The sequence below is a fragment of the Mustela erminea genome, chromosome 3, assembly GCF_009829155.1.
Source record: "Mustela erminea isolate mMusErm1 chromosome 3, mMusErm1.Pri, whole genome shotgun sequence".
Lineage (NCBI taxonomy): Eukaryota > Metazoa > Chordata > Mammalia > Carnivora > Mustelidae > Mustela > Mustela erminea.
In genome coordinates this window covers 16,062,128-16,087,016 of record NC_045616.1, presented here as the reverse complement: position 1 = coordinate 16,087,016, position 24,889 = coordinate 16,062,128, and the positions used below count along the sequence as shown (strand labels likewise).

Here is a 24,889-nt window from a genome sequence, read left to right as displayed (position 1 = left end):
TAAGCAAATAACCTCTCCCTGCCTTTCCCCTTGCTTGTGCTCTCTCTCTAATCAATAAATAAAAATCTAAAAGAGGGGCCGCCTGGGTGGCTCAGTGGGTTAAGCTGCTGCCTTCAGCTCAGGTCATGATCTCAGGGTCCTGGGATCGAGTCCCGCATCAGACTCTGCTCAGCGGGGAGCCTGCTTCCCTCTCCCTCTCTCTCTGCCTGCCTCTCTGCCTACTTGTGATCTCTCTCTGTCAAATAAATAGAATCTTTAAAAAAAAATCTAAAAGAGATTTATTTATTTGACAGAGAGAGAAAGATCACAAGTAGGCAGAGAGGCAGACAGAGAGAAAGGGGGAAGCGGGCTCCGGTAAGTAGAGAGTGGGATGTGGGGCTCCATCCCAGGACCCTGAGGGCATAACCTGAGCCGAAGGCAGAGGCTTAACCCACTGAGCCACCCAGGTGCCCCAAATAAAACCTTTTTTAAAAAAGTGTATTGAGGGGCGCCTGGGTGGCTCAGTGGGTTAAAGCCTCTGCCTTCGGCTCAGCTCATGGTCTCAGGGTTCTGGGATCGAGCCCCACATCGGGCTCTCTGCTCGGCAAGGAACCTGCTTCCCTTCCTCTCTCTCTGCCTGCCTCTCTGCCGGCTTGTGATCTGTGTCTGTCAAATAAATAAATAAAATCTTTTTTAAAAAGTGTATTGAGGTGTTTTTTAAAGATTTTATTTATTGGGGTGCCTGGGTGGCTCAGTGGCTTAAGCCTCTGCCTTCATCTCAGGTCATGATCCCAGGGTCCTAGGATCGAGCCCCGCATCGGCTCTGCTCAGCAGGGAGCCTGATCCTGCCCACCACCACCACCCCCTGCCTGCCTCTCTGTCTACTTGTGATTTCTGTCTGTCAAATAAAAAAGAAGATTTTATTTATTTTGAGGGAGAGGGCACACACAAGTTGGGAGAAGGGGCAGAGAGGGAGAGAGAGAATCTCAAAAAGGCTCCAGGCTGACCTCCGAGACTGACACAGGGATCCCATGACCCTGAGATCATGACCTGAGCTTAAATCAAGAGTCAGAAGCTTAACTGACTGAGACACCCAGGTGCCCCAAATTTACTGAGATTCTTTAAAAACAAAATTACCATATTGATCCAGCAATCCCACTTCTGGGTATATATCCAAAAATACTGAAATCAGGATTTGAGAAAGATACATGCATTCCATGTTCACTGCAGCATTGCTGTTGGGTGATACCTTCTGTAAATGTTAATTAGATCGAGTTGGTTGATAGCATTCTTCCAGCCCACTGTATCATTTCTGATATACTGCCTATTTTTTCTATCAATTATTGAGAGGGGTTATTGAATTCTCTGACAATAATTGTGGACTTACGCATATTTTTCCTTTCAGTTCTATCAATTTTTACTTAAGTATTTTGAAGCTTTTTTATAGGTGCCTATGTGTTTAGGATTATTATATGCATTTACCCCTTTATTAGGACTAAATGACAGTTTTTATCCCTGATTATATTCTTTGCTCTGAATTCTCTTTTGCCTGATATTAATATAGCCAGAAGCTTTTTTTTCCATAATGCTAGCAAGGGTAACTCCTTCCATTTTTTTTTTTTAACTTTTATTTGTGCTTTCATATTTAAGTATCTTTCTTACAGGCATTATGTAATTGAATCTTGATTTTTTTTATTCTACCTAATAATAATTGGGATTTTTCATTGGGATTTTTAATTTTTTTATAATTTATTTAAGAAATCTCTATACCTGGAGCGCCTGGGTGGCTCACTCATTAAACATCTGCCTTTGGCTCAGGTCATGATCCCAGGATCTTGGGACAGAGCCCTACATTGGGCTCCCTGCTCAGTGGGAAGCCTGCTTCCTCCTCTCCCACTCCCCCTGCTTCTGTTCTCTCTCTATGCCTTTCTCTGTCAAATAAATAAATAAAGTCTTTAAAAAAAAAGATAGAAAGGAAGGAAGGAAGGAAGGAAGGAAGGAAGGGAGGGAGGGAGGGAAGGAAGAAAAAGGAAAAAAATCTCTGCACCCAATGTGGGGCTCAAACCCATAACCCAGAGATTTGGAGATCAAGAGTTGCACACTCCACTGACTGAGCCAGCCAGTTGCCTTTTAGTTGGTATTTTTAGATATTTAATATGATTGTTGATTCTGTTAGAGGTGAGTATATCATCTTGCTACTTATTTTATTTTTGTTCTTTTTTGTTGTTGTTTCTATTTGTTATTTCAATTTGTTTTTTCTTTTTTCCTCTTTCCTGCCTTCTTTTGGATTTTTACAAGTCTAGTTGGTGGGAACAGGTACTATTCCCTTTAATCCTTTCAAATTGTTCTTTTCCTGACCATTTCTGCACAAGCATGCTGCATCAGCACTCTGCTGAATATTCCAGGGATACTGTCTATGCATCTCTGGGGTTCTCTCTGTATGCAGTTCTCCCTTTGGTATTCTGTTCTATGAACTCTAGCTATTTGGTTTCCCCACTCTCAACTGTGTTGCCTCAGCTCTGGACGCTGTCAAGTTCTGCTTCAACTCCCCTCCCCTCCCTGTGTCATGGCCTAGATATCTCACAAGGCAGTAAGTTTGGGCAGGTGTCTTTGTTTCTCATCTCTCAGGGATTACTGTCCTTCACTGCCTGATGACCAGTGTTTTGAAAACCAGTGTTCCATGTATTTATATATATGTCGTTTCAGGGAAGAAAGTAAATCTGGTCCATGTTACTTCATTTTAGTTAGAAGTCAACTTCTTGGGGCTCCTGGCTGACTCCCCCAAAAGAGTGTGTGGCTCTTGATCTTGGTGTCTTGAGTTTGAGTCTCACATTGGATATAGAGACTAAGCAAATAAAAAAAAATTTTTTAAGTGAAAGTCTTCACTATCCAATATTTAAAAGTTGCTCTAAAACACCAATAATCAAGACTACAGTATTGGTGAAGGGACAGATACAGAGTTCAATAGAACATAAAGAGTCTAGAAACAGAGCCAAACAAACATGGCAAACTCATTTTTCACAAAGGTACAGAAACAGTTCAATAAAGGGCACTCTTTTCAATAATGGTGTTAGATCCACTGCATATCTACATGCATAAAAATGAACCTCAACTTAATTATCAAAACTTGGACAAAAATTAACTCAAAATGAATCATGAATCTAGAAATATAAAATTACAGAACTTTTAGGAAGAAACAGAAGAAAACCTTCCTGACTGGGAATAAAGCAAAGAATTCTTAGACATGACACCAAAATCACAATCCATAAGAGAAAAAAATTGGCAACTTGTCAATTTAAAAAATTTAAAACTACAAAAAAAAAAAAAAAGTAAATCCACCAAAAAAAATTTAAAAAAATTACTGGGAAGAGAATGGAAAGACAAGCTACAGGCAGAGAAAAAATATTTGCAAATCACATAACTGACAAAAATCTTGGACTCCGAATACAGAAGCTCTCCCTATCCAAGGTTTCAAGTATCCACAGTCACTCTTAATCCAGAAGGAGATGGATGATCCTCCTTCTCAGGTATCATCGGGTCAGCAGTAGGGGAACGCTATGACACAATGCCTACATCATTCCCTTCCCTTCATCTCATCGTGTACACATCATCTCACGTGATCACAGGGTGAGTACAGTACAGTAAGGTATGTTGAGATAAACCACATTCACATGACCTTTAATACAGTATATTGTCATAACTGGTCTATTTTTTAAAAAAATATTTTATTTATTTGACAGACAGAGATCACAAGTAGGCAGAGAGGCAGATAGAGAGGAGGAAGCAGGCTCCCCGCTGAGCAGAGAGCCTGATGCAGGGCTCAATCCCAGGACCCTGAGATCATAACCTGAGCTGAAGGCAGAGCCTTAACCCACTGAGCCACCCAGACGCCCCATAACTGTTCTATTTTATTAGTTGCTGTTAATCTCTTACTATGCCTAATTTATAAATTAAACTTTATCATGGGTGTGTACATAGAGGAAAGCAAAAAACACAGTATATAGGGTTCAGCACTATCCATGATTTCAGGCATCCACGGTGGGTATTAGAATGTAGCCCTGTACAAAAAGGGGGGGTAATGTATATAATGAACTCTTAAAGCTCAACAGTAAGAAAACGATGGATTTAATTTTAAAATGGTCAGATCGCTTGGAGAGACACTTCACCAAAGAGGATAAATGTTGTATCTCCTTCCACCATGCGAGGACACAACGAGAAGCCAGCAGTCCGCAACTGAGAAGATGGCTACCCCCAGAACCTGACCATGGCAACACCCTGATCTTGGACTTCCAGACTCCAGAACTGTCAGAAACAAATATCTGTGGTTTGTAAGCCTGTGTAAGTCTGTGGTATTTTGTTAGAGCAGCCTGAACAGACTGAGTGACATAACAAGGCCATGAACAGATGAGCAACATTAGGAAACATTAGAGAGCTACAACCTAAAACCATGATCAGATCCTACTGCACATCTGAAAGAATGATAAAAACAAAAGATATTGACAATAGAATGGCTAAAATAAAAACCACAGGAAACAACAGATGTTGGCGAGGATGTGGAGATAAAGGAACCCTCATGCACTGTTGGTGGGAATGCAAACTGGTGCTGCCACTCTGGAAAACAGGATGGAAGTTCCTCAAAAAATTAAAAATAGAGCTACCTTATGATCCAGTAATTGCAACTAGTGGCTATTTAACCAAAAAATAAAACAGTAATTCAAAGGGATACATCAGCCCTATGTTTATTGCAGTATTGTTTAAACAGCCAAATTATGGAAGCAGCCCAACTATCCATCAATTGACGAGTGGGTAATGATGAAGTGGGCATGTATATACGAGGTAACATTATTCTGACATAAAAAAGAATGAAATCTTGCCATTGGCAACAAGATGGATAGAGCTAAAGACTACAAAATAAGCCAGCCAGAGAAGGACAAATACCTTATGATCTCATTCATATATGGAATTTAAGTAAGACACACAAGCAAAGGAAATAAGAGAGGGACAAACCAAGAGACAGACTCTTAAACTGCAGAGAACAAACTGATGGTTACCAGCAAGGAAATGGTGGGAGAGGGGGGAAACAGGTGATGGGGATTAAGGAATATACTCATCATGATGAAAAAATTAATAAAAAGGAATGAACATATTCTTCTTAGATAGATACATTGGATTAACTCTAGCAGGTCTCTCGGTTTAAACTGATCAATTACAGTGTATTTATATTTATGAAGTTATTGTACCAAATACGACAAAATAACATGCAGAACACACATTCTGTAGTACTAATTAGTTATACTATTCTTCAATGGAATTTAGCAACAATTTCATAAAAGTGATGTGAATTTTCAACTTAAAAGAGAAAAAAGAGGATACTGACCATAGTTAAGTGCTGTCAGCTGGAACTCTGAAGCATTGCTGATAGGGATGCAAACTGGTAGAGCCACTCTGGATAATAGTTCGACAGTTTCTTATAAAACATACACTTACCATATGATTTGGCGATTCCAGTCCTGGTTATTTGCTCAACAAACGGAAATATATTTCTGCCCAAAAACCTGTGCACAAACAATTAGCTGTTCCGAATACAATTGCACGTGTGTATAACCGACATGTAAATGGCTTCCAAAAAAATGTGGCACATTCGATACAAAGGAATATTACTTGGCAGGAATAGAAAATGGACTTTGATATATACAGCCTGGATCAGTCTCAAAGGCCTTATGCTGAGTGCCAGCTTATGCCAGCCCCACAAGGTTACATACTGTAGGATTTTACCTATCTGATGTTCTCAAAAGGAGAAAACTTGCATGTCAGAGAATAAATCTATGGTGGGACAGCATGAGCGGTGAGAGGAAGCTGTTACTACACAGGGGTAGGTGGCATGAGGACATTTTGAGGGTGATGGAACCAGCTCCTAATGGAGGTGGAAGTTCCTAAATCTGTGTTGGTGTCAAAATTCAGAGTTGCACATCTAAAAAAAGTTAGCTTTACTGTATGTTACTTCTAAAAGTTAAATAAGCCTTACAGAAAACTTGACAGCAGAGTTAACACTACATGGTGACAACCAGTTGGCCACACAGATATTCTGGGAAGAGCATTCCAGGCAGAGTCAACAGCTCACTCACGTCTCTGGGCTGGAACAGGCCTAGGATATTCAAGGAACAGTGGGGAGGCTGGTGTGGCTAGAGTGGAGTAAGTAGAGGAGAGGCGAGACAGCCAGAGATATAACGGGGAACTGGATCATGTCGTGTTGGTGCCATTGTAAGGACTTCGGCTCCTGGGAGAAGTGGGGGGCCACTACAAGGTTCTGAGCAGCCAAGTAATGCAAACTTTTAAAAAGGATCACCAGGAGGGGCACCTGGGTGGCTCAGTGGGTTAAGCCTCTGCCTTTGGCTCGGGTCATAGTCTCTGGGTCCTGGGATCGAGTCCCGCATCGGGCTCCCTGCCACGGACAGAGCCTGCTTCTCCCTCTCCCTCTGCTGTTCCCCTGCTTGTGCTTTCTGTCATATTTAAGTAAAATCTTTAAAAAATAATAAAATAATAAAAGGATCACTGGTTTCTGTGTGGAAAACAGACTGGGAGCGACTTCGGTAACCTAGGTGAGGACTATGGCTTAGTCCAGAGTGGTTGTGACAGATGTGGGGAGAAACAGTTGGGGTTTAGGTCTATTTTGAAGGTAGACCCAAGAAGATTCTCTGCTGGAGGAGACTGAGAGAAGGAAAGACATCAGGGATGACTACAAGTTTTCTGGCCTTGAGCAACCACAAGTGATGGAAATGGGGGCCGCTGAACAGAGTAGTTTTTGGTGGAGCAGGCGGTAGGAAAGAACAGTTGTTCCATTTTCAATATGCAGCGTTTGTGATTTTATGAGACAGCCGAGTGGAAATTTCACCCTTGGCTGCAAAGACCAAGGCACACCCAGGGGCCCTGGGCAGACGTGAGTGCACTGTGTGGTGGGCCTCTGCGTGGAGAGGAGCTGTGGAAGGTTCTGGAGCACAGTGAGCATGTGTGCTGTGGGAAGCTCACAGACCGGAAGGCGTCATCACCTGTCAATGACAAGTTCAAGGGCAGGATTTGTGCCCCGGTGTTGACTCAGAGGTGAAGCTCATTTGACTTGGTCCTCCAGACTTCCCCTGCTGCAGGAAATAAGGCTTTCTTTGGTAAAGAAGGAGTCTCTGAAGACAAAGTCTTAAATGAATTAGTCTTTTCTCGAAGTACACATTTGAGACTGTGCTTCCCTCGCTGGCAAGCTTTGCTGTAATTGGCAGAATACGGCTGGGGTGTGCAGTGGATAGAAGGGCACATTACCAAGATCCAGTGTCCTGATAGGGAACACATTTAAAAGATTTCCTATTGAACATGTGTCTTGAGGGTTTTTTTCCTTCCCTTATGGCAATAAGGCAAATTTTTTCAATGAGGAGATACTGATATGAAATCATCACCTTCTCTATCAATTTAGTATTCTTCAAGGTGTTTGAAATTCCCTAATATCTCAAGGGATATTATTGGTCATTGTTACCTTAGCCCTATTACAGAGGGTCAGAAATAACAAGATATAGATATTTTAACAGAATTTCATTTAATGAGTGTATTTAAAGTTCATCTCTTCCAAAAACAGCATTTTAATTACATTTAAATTGTGTTCATTTTAAATATCAACAAACCCATCATTTACATACAGAGCTAGATATTAGAAAACAGAAGGAAATTAAAACAAGTTTTATTTTTTTTAAAAGTCCTCACTTCCAAATTTAGAACACCGTAAACTGCTAAATATATACCTCAACAAAGTATATATACATTATCAGAAAAAACACAAGTTTCTGTAATAGGAAAAGAACTGTAATACACATAGAGCAGAACATAATTCACATAGGCTCAATTTACAGGTGTATCTCTCATAGTATAAAACAAACAAAAACCAGTAACTACAAAAAGGCAAAAATAGGCAAAAAATCACAGCTGCCGTTCTAAGCTACTATGCCAACATACAACGCTTTCCAAGAGAAAGGAGGATTTTCAAGATCTTATGGTCACCCTAACTTTTCACTTCTTTGTTCTCAAATGCAGAAGCAAAAAACTTAGAGGAGTTGTCTTCCTGTGTTTAAATTAGATTCAGGTCGGTTTTTCTTCATGCAGCAATAACCCAAATATATCATGAGACGTGCTATCAAAGCTGCTCTATTTAGAGCTCAATAACCAAGACATTTCTTTCATTTCTCCCTGTACCTTTATTTCCCTTCAAAAAGCCTCCGGGGAAACTTTATAGACAGTGGTGGTAAAGTTATCAAATAATCCTGAGATGACAAAAAAAAAGAAAAAATAGGAGAGTTGGCACTACACAGGTTTATAAAAAATTACCCATTTATTAAACCATAAATGCAAAAAAAATAAGAAATCCAAAAATGTAAGTAGGATGGAAAGTACTAGAAAACAAATAAAAGGCATTCAGAATCGTGGTGCTGGGGACCTTAGTTTGAAAGACATACACCAACAAAGCTCTCACTAACTGTTAGGCACTTTTTTTTTTTAACATGTTTCATTTGTTTCCATTTTTAACTTGTCTAAATCAAGCTTCTCTAGCCAAAACGAAGAGGACATAATTACAGCACTCATGCGAGAGAGGTGTGAAGGCTGTAAGACGGGAGGAAGAGACTGGTATGCAGCACACTGGGTTAAGAGGCAGGAGGATCAGGAATAAGACTAAGCACTAAATCTGATCTGAGCAAAGACAAGGAGTGAGGAACTCTCTCATTTCCTTCAGATGTTACTGCACTTCATAATCAAAGAAAAAGAACATCTCTCCGTTTTTTCTTCATGTATCTCAGGTTTAAAATGGCAGAATGAATAGTCCTTAATCAGCACACACTATTTTCAAAAGGGGCATTTTTAGAATTGGGTTGTTTGCTTATTTTTTAACAACAAAACTTAAGAGTTGATGGTTCTAAAATGGTGCTCAGGTGTACTGACACATTCAGGCCTTTTTCTTAGAACAACTTTGCATTACAAAAAAATCATAGGTCAATTAAGAGTCATAGGTCAGTGTTTTCAACAAATGAAATGTTTAACTTCAAAATTAAGTATGGTTCGAACAACTGCTGTTGTGCCAAACAATGAAACTACTACTATTTTATTCACTTATAAACATATAGTTAACAAACATGACATAATCATTCTTTACGATCACTATAAAAATGTAAATTACCCTTTTCTCTTTTTTATGAAGATGGTGGGTCTTAAGAGAAACTCTCAACCAGAAAAGCCCATCCACTCCTAACAAACATGTCCACCTCGATTTTTAGAAGTCAGTGCATTCAGTGGCTTTAAATAGGTTCAGCGTTCTCCTGTAGTTAAGAGCTCTAAACGAGTTAAAAAAAAAAAAAAAAAAGATAAATAATTTGAAAGATATCCTTAGTGATCACAAATACTGCCAATACTCAAAGTCAAGGAGCAGAAAACCTGAGTGTCAGTCGGCTGCGGTTTTGTCTCCCAGGGGAAGGCGTTCCCATAGCTGCAGCAACTGTTCGCCAACCTGAGGCTCTAGCTCCTAGATAAAGCAGACGTCAGAATAAACACCAAAGGAACTAGACTGAATTATTTAAATCACCAAAACCTATGCTGATAAAAATGTAGGACAAATCCATTCAATTTCATTTTTCTACCAGAACATGATAAAATCACATGGCATGTTTGCTCTGGGATTCTCTGTGTTCAGGTCTGTGAAGTTCACTTCCAGACTTCAGGATTAGAGCTAGCCTGCGAATATGGCAACAATGTGTGACAAAATGGTAATTTCCACAGAGTTCTCCCGGAACTTCTATCTGGAAATACAGAATTTCGTTTTTAATGGGGATTTGCCAACGGCACTCAGCTTCAGCTTTCAAAGGTTTACTATGAAATCTAGCATATTAGATGTTTGGGGGTTTTAAAGAAATCATCGAGAGTATATGATATTCTTATCTTAGGAATTAGACTTATTTCAAAATCCTTATTATAGAATAAAAATTAAAATATTCTGATACAACTGAAAAGAATGTCATTTATAGTCCTCTTGTGATATTATGTGCACTTAAAGAGAACCCAAACACTTTATGTATGGTGATTTAAACGGAGTCACACTAGTTTAAATAAATTATTAGCTGTGTGACCTTAGAACAATTTCTCCTGTTTCTCCTGATTAAAACTGGGCTAATAACTCAACATGCATTGAATTAAACTACTTCATGTATAGCAGCTAGCAATGTGGTCCATATTTATGGTAATTCCCATCTCCTTAACTAGTTCAAAATGCATGTCAGCAGCTATCATGATAAAGCCCAAGTAAATGCAACAGAAATAAAACAAGCCACAAAAATATAAAAAGGCTGTTATCTATGTTATATAATTAGTTAAAGCACAAAGAAGTCAGATACTACTGTTACCCTTAGACTTCAGAATTACACTCGGTTTTGAGCAAATCTCCCATTAGTAAGGTAACAGGAACCTCCGTGAAGTAACTTATGAAAGATTTTATATGTATGTAATGGCAGAGAGAAGCCCAGGTTACACAATGTGAAGAAAGCCACGAGCTCTGTCAAACACCTGTGCAAGCAGGTGTTCACTAGCTCTTCCACACGTCGGAACCACCTCCTGTGTGCGTGTGGAACGTACATTCTGTACTCTTACGTCTCCTCCTCAAGCCACCGAGTAACAGCAAGCAAAACAAAAAGAAAAGCAGGAGACAAATATTAAATGCCACTGTATACCTGCCCATCTCTGCTGATCTGGACTTTCTTGTTGTCGTTCCAGGGATTGAGTAAGTGGTGAGCAAACTGAAAGGGAAGACTTTCCTTCCGGACCCACTCCACCTTAAATACTCCTCCCAGTCCAGCTGAGCCCCAGTCCTGGCTCTTCTCCCTTCCTATCTCAGAAGACATCCTAGAAAATCCCTGTGGGTAAAATGAGGGCAAGGGGAAAGGTGAGGATGATATTAAAATTGTCTGAATTCAATTTATCTGAGAAAGCTCTGAGGTTTTTTAAATTTTAAGGTAAAAATGTAATATAAAAATAATAGATATCTCACAAAAAACAAAAATTAGTTACTTACTGTTTTTCATAAAAAGAAGTATTCGCAAATTTTAGAGGGAAGACTGATTCCAGCCTTCTAACATAATTTCAGTATGAACAGATACTTTCTAAATAATGTATTAACAGCCCTAAACCCACACTTATTCCATGATAAACAGATACAATCTAACCCAATAGTTTTTACTTCCAAAAATTATAATAATATCAAATCATAAATTCCTTAGTTTCTAAATTCAGATGGACATCGAGTCAAGAGGAGTTAAGAAACACACTCAGTTTCTGGATTACCAATTCTAACTTTCTTATCTCTTTAAAAAAAACATTTTACCAAAAAGTCAAGCTTCTCATTACTCTCAATCCACCTGAGAAATAATAAATCTGAACTTGTCCTCAGAAGGAGAAATGGCTCATCTAGAGAGGTTCTGGTAAGACGAGGAAAACTACGGGATCCCTAGAGTCAGTCCCTTGAAGAGCTAACACTACATCCCTCATGCTCAGTCATGCAAAATGCGTTCTTACATCCCGATACAATAAAAAGCCAGGGTGGTTTTGGGGTTTTGTTTTAATCTGTGTGGTCTAATGTGCAGCCAGAACAACCCCGTTTTACTGGTTCAGGATGGCTCACCTGGAAATGTCCAGATCCTTGAACAGAAAATACCAAGTAAACCATGCTGCTTTCCCAAAAGGCTCGATTTAGCTTCCGCTCATTACTAGGGGTTGTAGACCAGATACCCTTCTGCTGAGAAATTTCAAGGTTTCTCAAATTGCTACTCTTCATTATGAAGTATCGAATAGGCATGTTTGGTCTTGGTGAAGGAGATTTTGAGCCCTATAAAAGAATGCATAAATTCTTGAAAGGTAATTTGACCTTCCGAAATCAATAGGCTCCATTAAATAACATCTTCATAAACATATAAATCAAAATATTTTACCAAATATTCAACAAATGCAAATAGCTCCATCATGCCTGAAAAGCTACATAAGACTTGATCAAAATGAGGTTAAAGAGCCAAAACCAAGCACTCATTTTCAAGAGCATTCAAAATCCCTTATCAAGAAAGGATCCTGGATTACAAACTTTGATTTATGCTCCAAATGTACTTTCAGAAAATATTTTAATAAACTTTCAAACACTGAAAACAAAACAAAAATTGCTTCAGCTTACCGCCTGGATACAGTTTCCAGGCAACAGTGCAGGAGAGGGAAACAAACAGAACCCCAGTCTCCCTGAACTGCAGAGACAGAGCTTGGAGTCGAGAGGCCCAGTAGTCAGAGTGTGCATAACAGAGGGCTGGACAGAAGAGAGCTGCACAGAAACAGAGTTCCTGAAGAACTGAAGACAGGTCCCCACAGAAACGGAGTTTCTGACTCCATACTGACCTGCACACGCTTACGAAAACTTGACCTAATGCCAGGGAAAGATCCAGAGGAAAGCAGTAGACTTAAACCATTCCTGGAGCTCACATGGGGCTGGGAGCAATCCCCGTTATCCCCAGCCATGATGGAAAGAACTGTTAATACAGATGGCATTAGCCCCCAGAAGGCTTACACCTTAGTACTGAAACTAAATTAGTACCAGAATAAAAACTGCTCTGGACCTACCATAACATCACGTAAAAGTAAATCTCAACAAGATTAAACCGACAGCAACTAATTTAGCTCTGTAACAGAACAACGTCTGACAGTACTTAAAGGAACACAACAAAAATCTAGCAGCCAAACAAAACTATAAGGAATGTCAAGAAATGAGAAACTATGACCCATAACCTAGGGAAAAAATGAACAAATAGGGAAAGAGATCTGACAGATAATGGAATTAGGAGACAAGAATGTCAGACCAGCTATTACCAATACATGCACTGTGCTCAGGACGGTAAAGTGAACATGAACATGCCTTTTGAAATGAGAAATGGAAGGTATTTCTTTAAAGACCCAAAAGATGCTCTAGAGATGAAGGCAGTGAAAAATACAGTAGAAAGGATACATAGCCGATGAGACACCACAAATAAAAAGCTCAGTGAACTTACACACAGCTAGAGAAACCATCGCAAATGAAACAAACAGATGAAAACAACTGAAAAAAATGAAGAAAGCTTCAGTGACCTGTGGAATAGTATCGACACTTGTGCATCCAAAGTCCTATAAAGGAGAGGGAAGTGGTAAGACAAAAAATATATATATGGAGAAGTAATGGTCCTAAATTTTACAAAATTGATGTAAACTATAAATACAAAGATTATAAGAACTACAAATAGTAACATACCAAAATCGAACTACTGAAAACCAGTGACAAAAAGAAAATCTTAAAAGCAGCTAGAGGGGAAAAAAAATACATTAAATACAGGAAAATAAAAATAAGAATCACAGTAAACTTCCCTCAGAAATTATAAACAAGAAGATAATGGAATGACATCTTTGCCTAAATTAAAGAAAACCACTGTCAACCTAGAATTATATACACAGTAAAAATATCTTCCGAAAATAAAGGTGAAAAAGATTTTCTAGACAAAAGCTTAACAACTCCATTTCTAGAATATCTGTACTAAAAGAAATGATAAAATGTTTCCAGACAGAAGTGTATGATTCAAGACAGAAATTCAGATCAACACAAAAGAATAAAAAGCACAAGAAATGGTAAATATTGAATAAATATAAAAGACATTTTTCTGACTTTTGAGAAAAGACACTTTACTTTGAAGTAAAAATACTACACTGGCATTTTTAACATGAGACCAGTAACACAAAAGACTGGGGGGTGAAATACACTGTTGCAAGCTTCTCAAACTATACCTGAAGCACATAATACTAATTGGAAATATACCAAGGAGAGTTAAAAAGGGCTTTAGGTACGAATTCTACCAAACATTTAAGGAAAAAAAATCATATCAATTCTAGGCATCTCTTCTAAAAACCTTAAGTGGAAAGAAGACGTCCCAACTAATCTTATGAGGCCAGCATTACCCTAATACTAAAACTATACAAAAACAACACAAGCAAAGAGAACTACAGAATATTCCTCATGAACAAAGATCCCAAAATTAACAGAAGTTTTGATTAGGCAAAATCAAATCCAATAATATTTAAAAACAATAATCATCGTGACCAAGTGAAGCATAAACATTAGAAAAACAGTCAATGAGATCCACTTTATTAATAGAAGAAAAAAAGAATTATGTTATCATTTCAGTAGATGTAAAAAAAAATCACTGAACATAATTCAACATTTATTCCTAATAAATCCTCTCAGCAAACTAAATCTAAAGGAAATGTCTCATAGTTATGTTATCATAAATGGTGACAGATTTAACTAGGGGCTAGCTTTCCCTCTAAGGTCAAGGCAAAGATGTCTGCTCTCAACACTTTCTATTAAACATTTTAATGGAGGTTCTAATCAGAGAGAACAGGCAAGAAAAGAAAGAAACAGAATCAACACTAGAGAGGGAAAAAGCAAAACTACCTTTATTAACAGATGAAATGATTATATATACAGAGAATCCTGAGAAATCTACATAAAAAACTAATAGGATTAACAAATGAAATAAGATTGTAGCATAGTGGGTAAATATAACAAAAGTCAAATGTATTTCCATATGCTAGCAATGAACAACTGGAAATTAAAAATTTAAAGAACAGGGTGCCTGGGTGGCTCAGTGGGTTAAGCCTTTGCCTTCAACTCAGGTTATGATCTTAGAGTCCTGGGATACAACCCCACATCAGGCTCTCTGCTCAGCGGGGAGCCTGCTTCCCTACCCATTCTCTGCCTGCCTCTCTGCCTACTTGTGATCCCTCTCTGTCAAATAAATAAATAAATCTTTTTTTAAAAGATTTTTATTTATTTATTTGAGAGAGAGCAAGAATGAAAGAGAGAGCATGAGAAGGGGGAGGGTCAGAGGGAGAAACAGACTCCCTGCTGAGCAGGGAGTCCAATGTGGGATTCAATCCTGGGACTCCGGGATCATGACCTGAGCCAAAGGCAGTCACTTAACCAACTGAGCCACCCAGGCACCCCCAATAAATAAATAAATCTTTAAAAAAAAAAAAAAATATCAAAAGTATAAAATACTTAGAGATCAACTTAACAAAAAATGTGTAATACCTGAACTCTGAAATTTACAAAACACGTCTGAAAAATTTATTTTGATAAAAGAAATGCAGATGTATATTATGCTTACGCATTAGGAAACTAAAACCTGTTGTTGGTTTTCTTCAAACTGACCTACAGAATCAATGCAATTCCACTTAACACCAAAAAAAGTTTCTGTGGAAATTGACAAAAGCATTTTCTAAACTTGATATGAAAGAACATTAGCACACCCATAACACCAAAGCAATTTTTAAAAAGAAGAACAGAATTGGAGAAAAAAATTAACTGGTTTCAAGACTTAATATAAAGCTATTATAATCAACTCACTGTAGCAGAGGCAAACAGAGAGGTGTAAAGATCAATGCAACAGAATCAAGTTCAATAAATAGACCACGTTACTTATGGTCAATCGGTTTTTGACAAAGGTGCCAAAATAAATCAAGGGAAAATTTAACCTTTTCAACAAATGGAGCTAGAACAATTGTTAGGCAAAGGAGCCCCATGGGGGGTTCTCGATCTCAAGACCATGAAATCATGACCTGAGCCAAAAACAAAAGTGGGACACTCAACTGACTAAGCCATCCCGGCGCCCCAGAGTTAAATAGACACTTCTTAGGACACAAAAAATATGAACAACAACAGAAAAATAGATGAAACCAAAACAGGAAAAAATAGCTCCAATGGACTTCATCAAAATTAAAAACACTTCTCTTCAAAAAACACTTGTTAAGAAAATGAATATGCAGGCCCAGACTGTAAGAGAAATTGCAAAGCATATAAAATTAAGATCTATATGTAGAATACATTTTTTAAAATCTTACTATTAAATAAAAAAGACAAATAGTAAACCACCAGAAAAAGTTGAACAAAAATTTGAACAGATACTTCACACCAAAGAAAATTCAGGAACAGCGAGTAAGCACACGAAAAGATACTCAACATCACTAGTCATTGGGGAAACGCAAATCAAAACTACAATGGGGTATCACTACGTACCCACCAAAACGGCTAATGTTAAAGAGATTAATAATGTCAAGTATTATATAATGTCAAGATTAATAATGTCAAGTATTGTCAAGAATATGGAGCATACGGGACCCTCACAGATGACTGAAGGGAATGGAAAAAAGTACAGCCATTTTGGAAATTAGCTGGATAGTTTCTTGTAAAGTTAAACATACACTTAACCATACAATCCCACACTTCTACTCCTGGGGTATTTACCCAAGAACAGAATCCATGTGTACACATAAAGACTTGTCCTCGAATATTCATAACAGCCAAAATGTGGCAACAATCCAAATGCCTGTCAACTGGGGAATGGATAAACATTCTATGATATTAGCCATATTATCCAGCAATAAAAAGCAATGAACTAAGAATACACTTTGATAATTTGGTTGAGTTTCAAAAGTGAAATAAGCCAGTCACGAAAAAACCACATACATATGATTCCATTTCGAGCAAACTGCAGAAAAGGCAAAACTCTAGAGATAGAGAGCAATTCAGTAGTCATCATGATCCATGGCTGGTGGGAATATCCTGTACGTGGCTGGGATATGTTTACATAATTATATACATTTGTCAAAATTCACTGAATTATATAAACTGGTAAATTTTATTATGTATATACCTAAATAAATATATTTTAAAATAAAACACCCTAAAACCTAAGAATGCAAATACACAAAAAACATTTCTTTTCCTCTTATTTAACAAGAGTGTTTCAGCAGACATTTGTCCCAGAACACAACATATAGCTAAATAACCCTAACTGAATACTTAGTACCATCAACACAGGCAATTAGAAGTAAACGTACTCTAAATATTTGAAATCATTCATATTATAAATTTTTTTTAAAGATACTTAGTTCTCAATTCCCTACCAACATTCCCTACCTTCCTAATTCCCACCCTATCTTGTACTTTTTAATATAATCACTGAATTGGAGAAATCAATTCGTAATTCAAAGAAACCATTGTTTGCAACTCTGAAATTACAAACCTAAACTAATTTGAGATCATCTTGTTACTTAATCAAAACTAGTTCTAACGATACAGAAAGGACATGGCGGGCGGCTGAGTTACATGCCATTGGTAAATGGTCTGTTAGTTTTAAAACATCCCAAGATGGTGCTAACTAGAAATCTCTGCCAAGCAGGAAAAACTAAAAATTTTAAGCAAGGTGTCTCAAGTCTGCCAGATTCCATTTATATCTAGAACAAAGACCAGGATTAGTAACCAAAGATAGAACTCTATTGTCATTTTGCTTCAATATGTAATGTGAAATGTGCTAGCCATCTGCTCCTTGCTATATCAACTTGTAGATACTCTACCTTTCCTGAGGATGGAGGAGAAGGGCTGGCACAAGGACTTGGGTAGCTACTGCTGTCCGTAGATTTCACAGAAGACTGATCCGATCGGTCATCAGTGCTTCGTTTAGGATGTAAAATCCCTCTATCTTTGTACTTCTGAGGGGGATGCAGTGCTGGAGATGGAGATTTCGTCAATACTCTTGAGTGGGAAGGAGGAAACAAAGATCAGTGACCCACAAGTTCATCATACAAAGCAGATCCCATTTCAAACCAGAGTCGCAGTGGCATTATGATACATGGAGTAATACTAAGGGAATTTCATTTATCTCACATTTAGAGTGAAAAAACATCTGAGATATTAGGGTGCATTTACACAAACAATAGGTAAAAATGTATTTTTAAAAATCTATATAAGTTCTTAACTTAATGTTAACAGATACTCAAAATATTATTTCCCTTACAAAATTCCTAACCTCGGGGAGCCTGGGTGGCTTAGTCAGTTGGGCGTCTGCCTTCAGCTCGGGTCATGATCTCAAGGTCCTGGGGTACAGCCCCCTGTCGGGCTCCTCACTCAGCAGGAGTTTTGCTTCTCCCTCTCCCTCTGCTGCCCCCCTTGCTTCTGCTCTTTCTCTCTCTCTCAAGTAAATAAATAAAATCCTAAAAAACAAATTTCTAACCTCTTGTATGATGCTATTGGAGAGGTCTTTAACATTATATAGTTATTTAAATACATCTATGCTATGGGCCCTTACTAAAATATCACTCACTCTACTTCCCTTCCACTTTCACAAAATATCTTAGAGCCAAGTAAAATATATTTTAAAAGCATACCAAAAAAATATGATAAAGTATTAAAATACTGCTGGACTACAGTCAGGAGAGACTTCTAAGACAGTACTAAATTTACAACTAAGGTATTTAATCCTGGGCAAGTCTCTTAACTTATTTGAGCTTTCATTTACTTACGTGTTAATAAAAGGATTATACTAAACTATAAAAATTCTTCTATTCTGGGACGCCTGGGTGGCTCAGTTGGTTAAGCAGCTGCCTTCGGCTCAGGTCATGATCCCAGCGTCCTGGGATCGAGTCCCACATCGGGCTCCTTGCTCGGCAGGGAGTCTGCTTCTCCCTCTGCCTCTGCCTGCCATTCTGTCTGCCTGTGTTCACGCTCTCTCTCTCTCTGACAAATAAATTTAAAAAAAAAAAAATTCTTCTATTCTAAAATTCTATGAATAAATGCAGCAAAGCTGGCAGTCAGAAACTGCAATTTTTCTAAAAGTATAGGTTTTAGTGGAACAACCAGACCTTTAAAAAAAAAAAAAAAGACACTGAGTACTTCCTAAAGTCATGTGATACAAAGTTCACAGCACCACCTATAAAATACACTTGCCAAAATATTGGCTCAAATCAAATCCTGAGAGCTAACTACCAATTTGGACGAAATATACATGGTATGCCAACAAAGGTAGCCAAGAAGAAACAGACAAATCCAGAATGTGATATACCTCACGGTACTACCAACCTACTTTCTTCAAAAAAGTCAATAGAGGGGGCACCTGGGTGGCCCAGTCACCTCAGGTTAAGATCCTGAGGTGTCCTGGGATAGAGCCCAGCAGCAGGCTCCTGGCTCAGCAGGGAGTCTGCTTCTCCCTGTCCCTGTGTCCCTCCCACCCCCACCCCGACTCATACTCGCTCTCTTGCTCTCTAATAAATAAATAAAATCTTTTAAAAACAAAAGTTATTTAAAGAACTCTCTCTCTCTCTCTCTTGCTCTATCTCCAATAAATAAAATCTTTTTTTTTTTAAGATTTTATTTATTTATTTGACAGAGAGAGAGATCACAAGTAGGCAGAGAGGCAGGCAGAGAGAGAGAGAGAGAGAGAGAGAAGCAGGCTCCCTCCCCGCTGAGCAAAGAGCCCGATGTGGGGCTCGATCCCAGGACACTGAGATCATGACCCGAGCCGAAGGCAGCGGCTTAATCCACTGAGCCACTCAGGCGCCCCATCCAATAAATAAAATCTTTAAAAAACAAAAGTTAACAAAGGAACTACTCTCGTTCTCTCTCTCTCCAATAAATAAAATCTTCAAAAAGAAAAAGAACAAAAGTTAACAGAAGAACTACTCTAGATCATAGAAGCCTCAAGAAACATGACGCCCTGATGAGTCTTCCCTGGATGCTAATTCAAATAAATGTATATAGTATGACAACTGGGGAAATGATCATTTTGCTGGGATTGATCAATGGATTTTAATTATGTAGAAAAATTTCCTCATTTTTTAAAGCAGGCTCCACGCCCAGTATGGAGCTCAATGCCGGGCTTGAACTCACAACCCTAAGATCAAGACCTGAATCAAAATCAAGAATTGGATGCTTAACCAGCTGGGCCACCCACTTAAAAATTCCTCTATTTTTAAGAGATGCATGTTTGAATATGGAAGGGTAAAATGACACGATGTGTGGAATTTATCTGGAAATATGTAAACCAAATAAGAAAGCCAAGAATGAAAAAAGAAAATCTGGTTAGATACAGCAAGTGGTAAAAATCTTGGTAACTGCTGAATGTGGGACATGGAGTTCATTATGGTGTTATCATTTAGTTTGCTGTGTTTAACAATATTGATAATAAGTTTAAAACAAAAAAGAATGTGTTTAATAATTCATAAACTACCATAGACTCCTACAATTATAATTACTCTTCCTTCAAGAATAACTATCTCAGATCCAGGATTATTTCTTTCACAAATAAAATAAAAGCAGTAAAGCCTAAACATATTAACAAAAGACTATATAATGAATGCACATCTGAATCATTAACAACCTACTAAGAAGTGTAAAAGATCTTTCAGGGGTTTTTTTCTCTTGTGAACTGATGTTCAATGCATTATGTAAATTTGACCCCCCTAAAATCACATCGTTCTTAGCCTGGCACCTCAGTGACCTGAAAATTAGGCAACAGAACTTAATGAGGGTAAAACCTCATTAAAATAAAAATGTATTTTCCGGTCTACCTTTTGGTTTTCAAACTGATCTTTTAATCTGAGCTCCATTCTAGCTTCTCTCTCTTATGCTTGGCTTCCCTGGAAAATTTCATAAAGATGGAAACAAAGCCCTCCGCAAGCCCCCCACCTTTTCACTTAAGAAGTTCAGACACTGAATTCATTTTATCTCATTTCTCTTATAGAAAAGATGCACCTGTCCTCTGCCATCCAATTATCAAAATGACAAGCAAAAAATACACTGGTATGATTTAGGATGAAAGAAGGGCAATTTCTAATACTTTAATAGTTTCTTAAACTATTTTAAAATAGTTTCAATAAAATGTTTTTATTAAAAGAATAATAAATATAGTAAAAAAGAAAAAAGTACTTATGTTTAAAAAAAAAGTAAATGTATTTTACCACTGCAGAGGAAAACTCTTAACTATACTTTCTCTCCAAGAAGTAGTCTCACAAAGACTGTTAATTTCTCCCTTTAAAAATAAATCTTCCTGGGGCGCCTGGGTGGCTCAGTGGGTTAAGCCGCTGCCTTCGGCTCAGGTCATGATCTCAGGGTCCTGGGATTGAGTCCCACATCGGGCTCTCTGCTCAGCAGGGAGCCTGCTTCCTCCTCTCTCTCTGCCTGCTTCTCTGCCTACTTGTGATTTCTCTCTGTCAAATAAATAAATAAAATCTTTAAAAATAAATAAATAAATAAATAAATCTTCCTAAGCGTCCTCATCCTATTCCCCACCAAATCCACCAACTCCAGGCCTTATCTACTAATACTACCAAAATTCTGAAGGTAGATGAAATTCCAGATCTCACCATTCAACAGGTAAGAAAATTAAGACTGCCAGGCTACAACTTGTAAAGAAATAGAAATGCTTGATTCCAGTGTCACCGGTGAAAAACTAAATTTATAAGACAACGAATATCTGAATTATAACTAATATTACATTTTATCATTTTTTCTTTATTTTATTAAATTTCTATCTTTTATTAAATAAGCATCTATTACACATTTTCCAAAAATGTGTATGTGTGTATGCGAATAGATGCACACATACATATACACTAGCATTTACACACACACACACACACACACACACAAAACACACAGTCTCTACGAACCTAACAGGTTTTTATAGATGGGCCTAGAATAACATTACCACATAACAGTATCTATGGAAATCTACTCCCATATTCTAAACCATTGTTCAAGGAAGCTTTCAGAAAAATCTTTTCAGGGGCACCTGGATGGCTCAGTGGGTTAAAGCCTCTGCCTTTGGCTCAGGCCATTATCCCAGGGTCCTGGGATCGAGCCCCGCATCGGGCTCTCTGCTCAGCAGAGAGCCTGCTTCCCTCCCTCTCTCTCTCTGCGTATTTGTGATCTCTGTCAGATAAATAAATAAAATTTTTAAAAAAATAAAATATAAAAAAATGTTTAAAAAAAGAAAAATCTTTTCAAAAAGTAGCTAGTGTCTAGAAGAAAATGTGCCTTTTACTCTTCTACTGCCCAGCAGAGCCTACATCAGAAACATTCAGGAACACACATGAGAAGATTTTCTTAACAAATGACTGAATTATTCCTCAAGTGTAATATCTGAAGAACTTGGAAACCAGTATGGAATACTCCCCTTAACTGAAGTCTGACCTGATGAAACCGTATGTTTCATTCAAATATGCAAATCTGACCAAAAGAAGACACTAACAGCCCCATCTGATCCTTAAAAAACAGTAAACATCACATAACTTTCATGTTTTCACTGTCTGTATTTTCAGCTTTTTTTAAACAATGAAATAGTCTTAACACACAGACTTTCTACCAATATTGCCAAAATTAGCATCACAGACAAGAATATTGTTTTTGTTATCAATTCTAGCAGGGTAAGACATGTTTTAATGGATATAAAGAAACAAATTGGGCGCCTGGGTGGCTCAGTGGGTTAAGCCGCTGCCTTCGGCTCAGGTCATGATCTCAGGGTCCTGGGATCGAGGCCCGCATCGGGCTCTCTGCTCAGCAGGGAGCCTGCTTCCCTCTCTCTCTCTCTGCCTGCCTCTCCATCTACTTGTGATTTCTCTCTGTCAAATAAATAAATAAAATCTTTAAAAAAAAAAAAAAAGAAACAAATTTGGTTCTAACAAATGTTACACTACAAATATTTTTGAATCATGGCCAATGATTCATTACAACCACTATAATTGAAGCACATTTTTGGATAAATAATTCAACAGAAAAGCTCTCTTATTACTAATCATCATCATATAGTAAGTAAAAATATCACATCTAATTGCTTAATGCTGGGAAGAAAAAAGAAGAATTTGGCTAAAGTGTAACAGATTCGGCCATTATAGTAAATTTGCTTATTATATGCCTCCCCTGGATAAAAGATAAACTCTCTGAAGAAAGAGATCTTTGTTTGGTACACTGCTATATCTCTTACACCAAGAACAATGCACATGTAACGCATCACTGAATCAATGAATGAATAATGGATCTCCTGTAGGAATACAATACAATCAGCAACACTGATACTTAGGTAAGACTTGTGGGAATGTTGTTCTTTCAAATGGCCACAGCCCATGCTTCTTGCTGTAGGATGTCTGGGAAAGATATTACTTGACATGTAGCAACAAAAATATATAATTTTAAAATAATGGTAGCTTTTTAACAGATGCTAAACTTGTCAATTCTTGAAATTAAACATTTGAGATTTTCCTGATAAAAAAATTTTCCTTACTAAATAACTCATAAATACCAAGAGTTTAAAATCCCTCATTTTATCTTAAGACTGCTGAAAAACACGTTTTAAAAGTAAAAAACTTGGGGCATCTGGGTGGCACAGTTGGTTAAGTGCCCAACTCTTGGTTTCGGTTCAGGTCGTGATCTCAGGGCCGTGAGATCGAGTTCAGCTCAGCACGGCGTCTGCTTAAGACATGCTCTTGCTCTCCCTGTGTCCCTCCCCACCTTAAATAAATACATAAATCTTTAAAAAAAATGTTAAAAAAAGGTAAAAAAAACTTCCCATTTTATTGTAACCTTTCTATGTTTTTTTCGATGATAAGTAATTTTTAAATGTTACAAAAGCTCATGATTCTTTGATAAATAATTCATTTTTCTAGGGGGAAAAATGTCTCCAGTTTTGATAAAATGTTACCAATTTACCTTTCTGCAGCAGCAGACTCATCTGAAAATTCAGTATCTGCCGAAGTTTTCCTGCTGTTATTTGACCTCCAAGATGATGCCAGAGGAAGTTCTTCTGAAGACATAGGCCTTGGCCTCTGGCCTATTCCCGACGGCTGCTGTAAGCCCGCAGACTGTTCTTCCGTGCTGAGAACAGCGATGATGGCTCTTATGGTGGCCTCATCAACCTGAGACCAGGGTTTGGATGGCGCTCTCATTCGGCGTAAAAACAAGCTGTGCCACTTCTGCCGGAGCTGCAGCAGCAAACTGGCTGCCTGGAATAGAACGGGCTCCTCAGTTCAAGGCGAGCCAAGCAAGATGGCAAACCACTTGCAAGACACCCATTTACTAGTGAAGCTCTGTGACTGTTTCCAAAGGACACTGTGCAACTTGTCAGGAAGTAATGTATTTCACTCTTTTTGTTGCATGAATGAGGTAACATTTCTTCTTGACCACATATGAGGACTAGAGACACAAAGTCAAATGACACAGTCCAGTGGATCAGACGGCCAATAATGTGTGGTTAGAATGTGATTAAAACTTGAACAGTAACAGCAGAGTAAATAAAGAAAAATACATTTTGTTTCCTTCATACTTTATTTTGGTGCTTAGAGAACATCCACATGATGATCCAGAGAGCAGCTAGTTTCACAGATCCAGAGAAAGGCCAAAGCTAGAAATATAGACTGACCTGGGAGTCATCCATGCATCAATGGTTACTAAACCTACACACCGAGGTAAGGTCCCTAGAGATTGTACAACAGACATGAAAAGAGCACAGTAAAGCCCAGAGTACTGGAGAATATCTAACATTTAAGGCACAAACACATAAGGGCAGAGTCAATGAAAGAACCTAAGAAGGAATGACTTTTTAAGAAAGAAGAATCAGGAAAGACTAATGTCATAGTAACCTGTGACAAAGAAGCTGGGACAGGTGAGGAGGAAAATTGGAGAAGGGCAGTATTACACAAGGAAGGGGATGAACAACAGTGCCAAACATAAGAGAAAGGGTGAACTCAAGGACAGTAGGCTGCCCTTGACAATGTGGGGGACATGCTGACCTTTACAAAGGCCGTTTCAGGGAACGGAAGGGCTGGTGCAAATAGAAGTGGGATTCCAGGGGTGGGACTGAAGTGATGAGTGAACAGAGAGTAAAAAAGTAAACCTAGCTGGCTGTCGACTTTTGATAGCTTTGCTGACCACCCTCCCCCTTCAACAATAACAAAAAAGGAAATAGTAGGATCTCTTAAAAATATAGACAGAGCAGGAACCTGGGTGGCT

At 38.2% G+C, this 24,889-nt stretch overlaps 1 protein-coding gene across 4 annotated transcripts in view; it reads right to left on the bottom strand.

The window, feature by feature from the left end:
- Positions 1-7,535: 7,535 nt before the first annotated feature.
- YTHDC2 (YTH domain containing 2) overlaps positions 7,536-24,889 on the bottom strand; it is a 75,154-nt gene continuing 57,800 nt past the window's right edge. For 2 of the 4 annotated variants that reach the window (XM_032335378.1, XM_032335382.1), the window contains 5 exons: positions 23,591-23,883; positions 17,467-17,644; positions 11,672-11,875; positions 10,725-10,907; positions 7,536-9,526 (listed from right to left, as the gene is read on the bottom strand). In XM_032335378.1, coding sequence (XP_032191269.1) covers positions 9,446-9,526; positions 10,725-10,907; positions 11,672-11,875; positions 17,467-17,644; positions 23,591-23,883 — 939 coding nt within the window. In that variant the 3' untranslated portion in view covers positions 7,536-9,445. The remainder of the gene's footprint in view (positions 9,527-10,724; positions 10,908-11,671; positions 11,876-17,466; positions 17,645-23,590; positions 23,884-24,889) is intronic. The other 2 variants (XM_032335379.1, XM_032335381.1) reach the window with 2 other exon arrangements.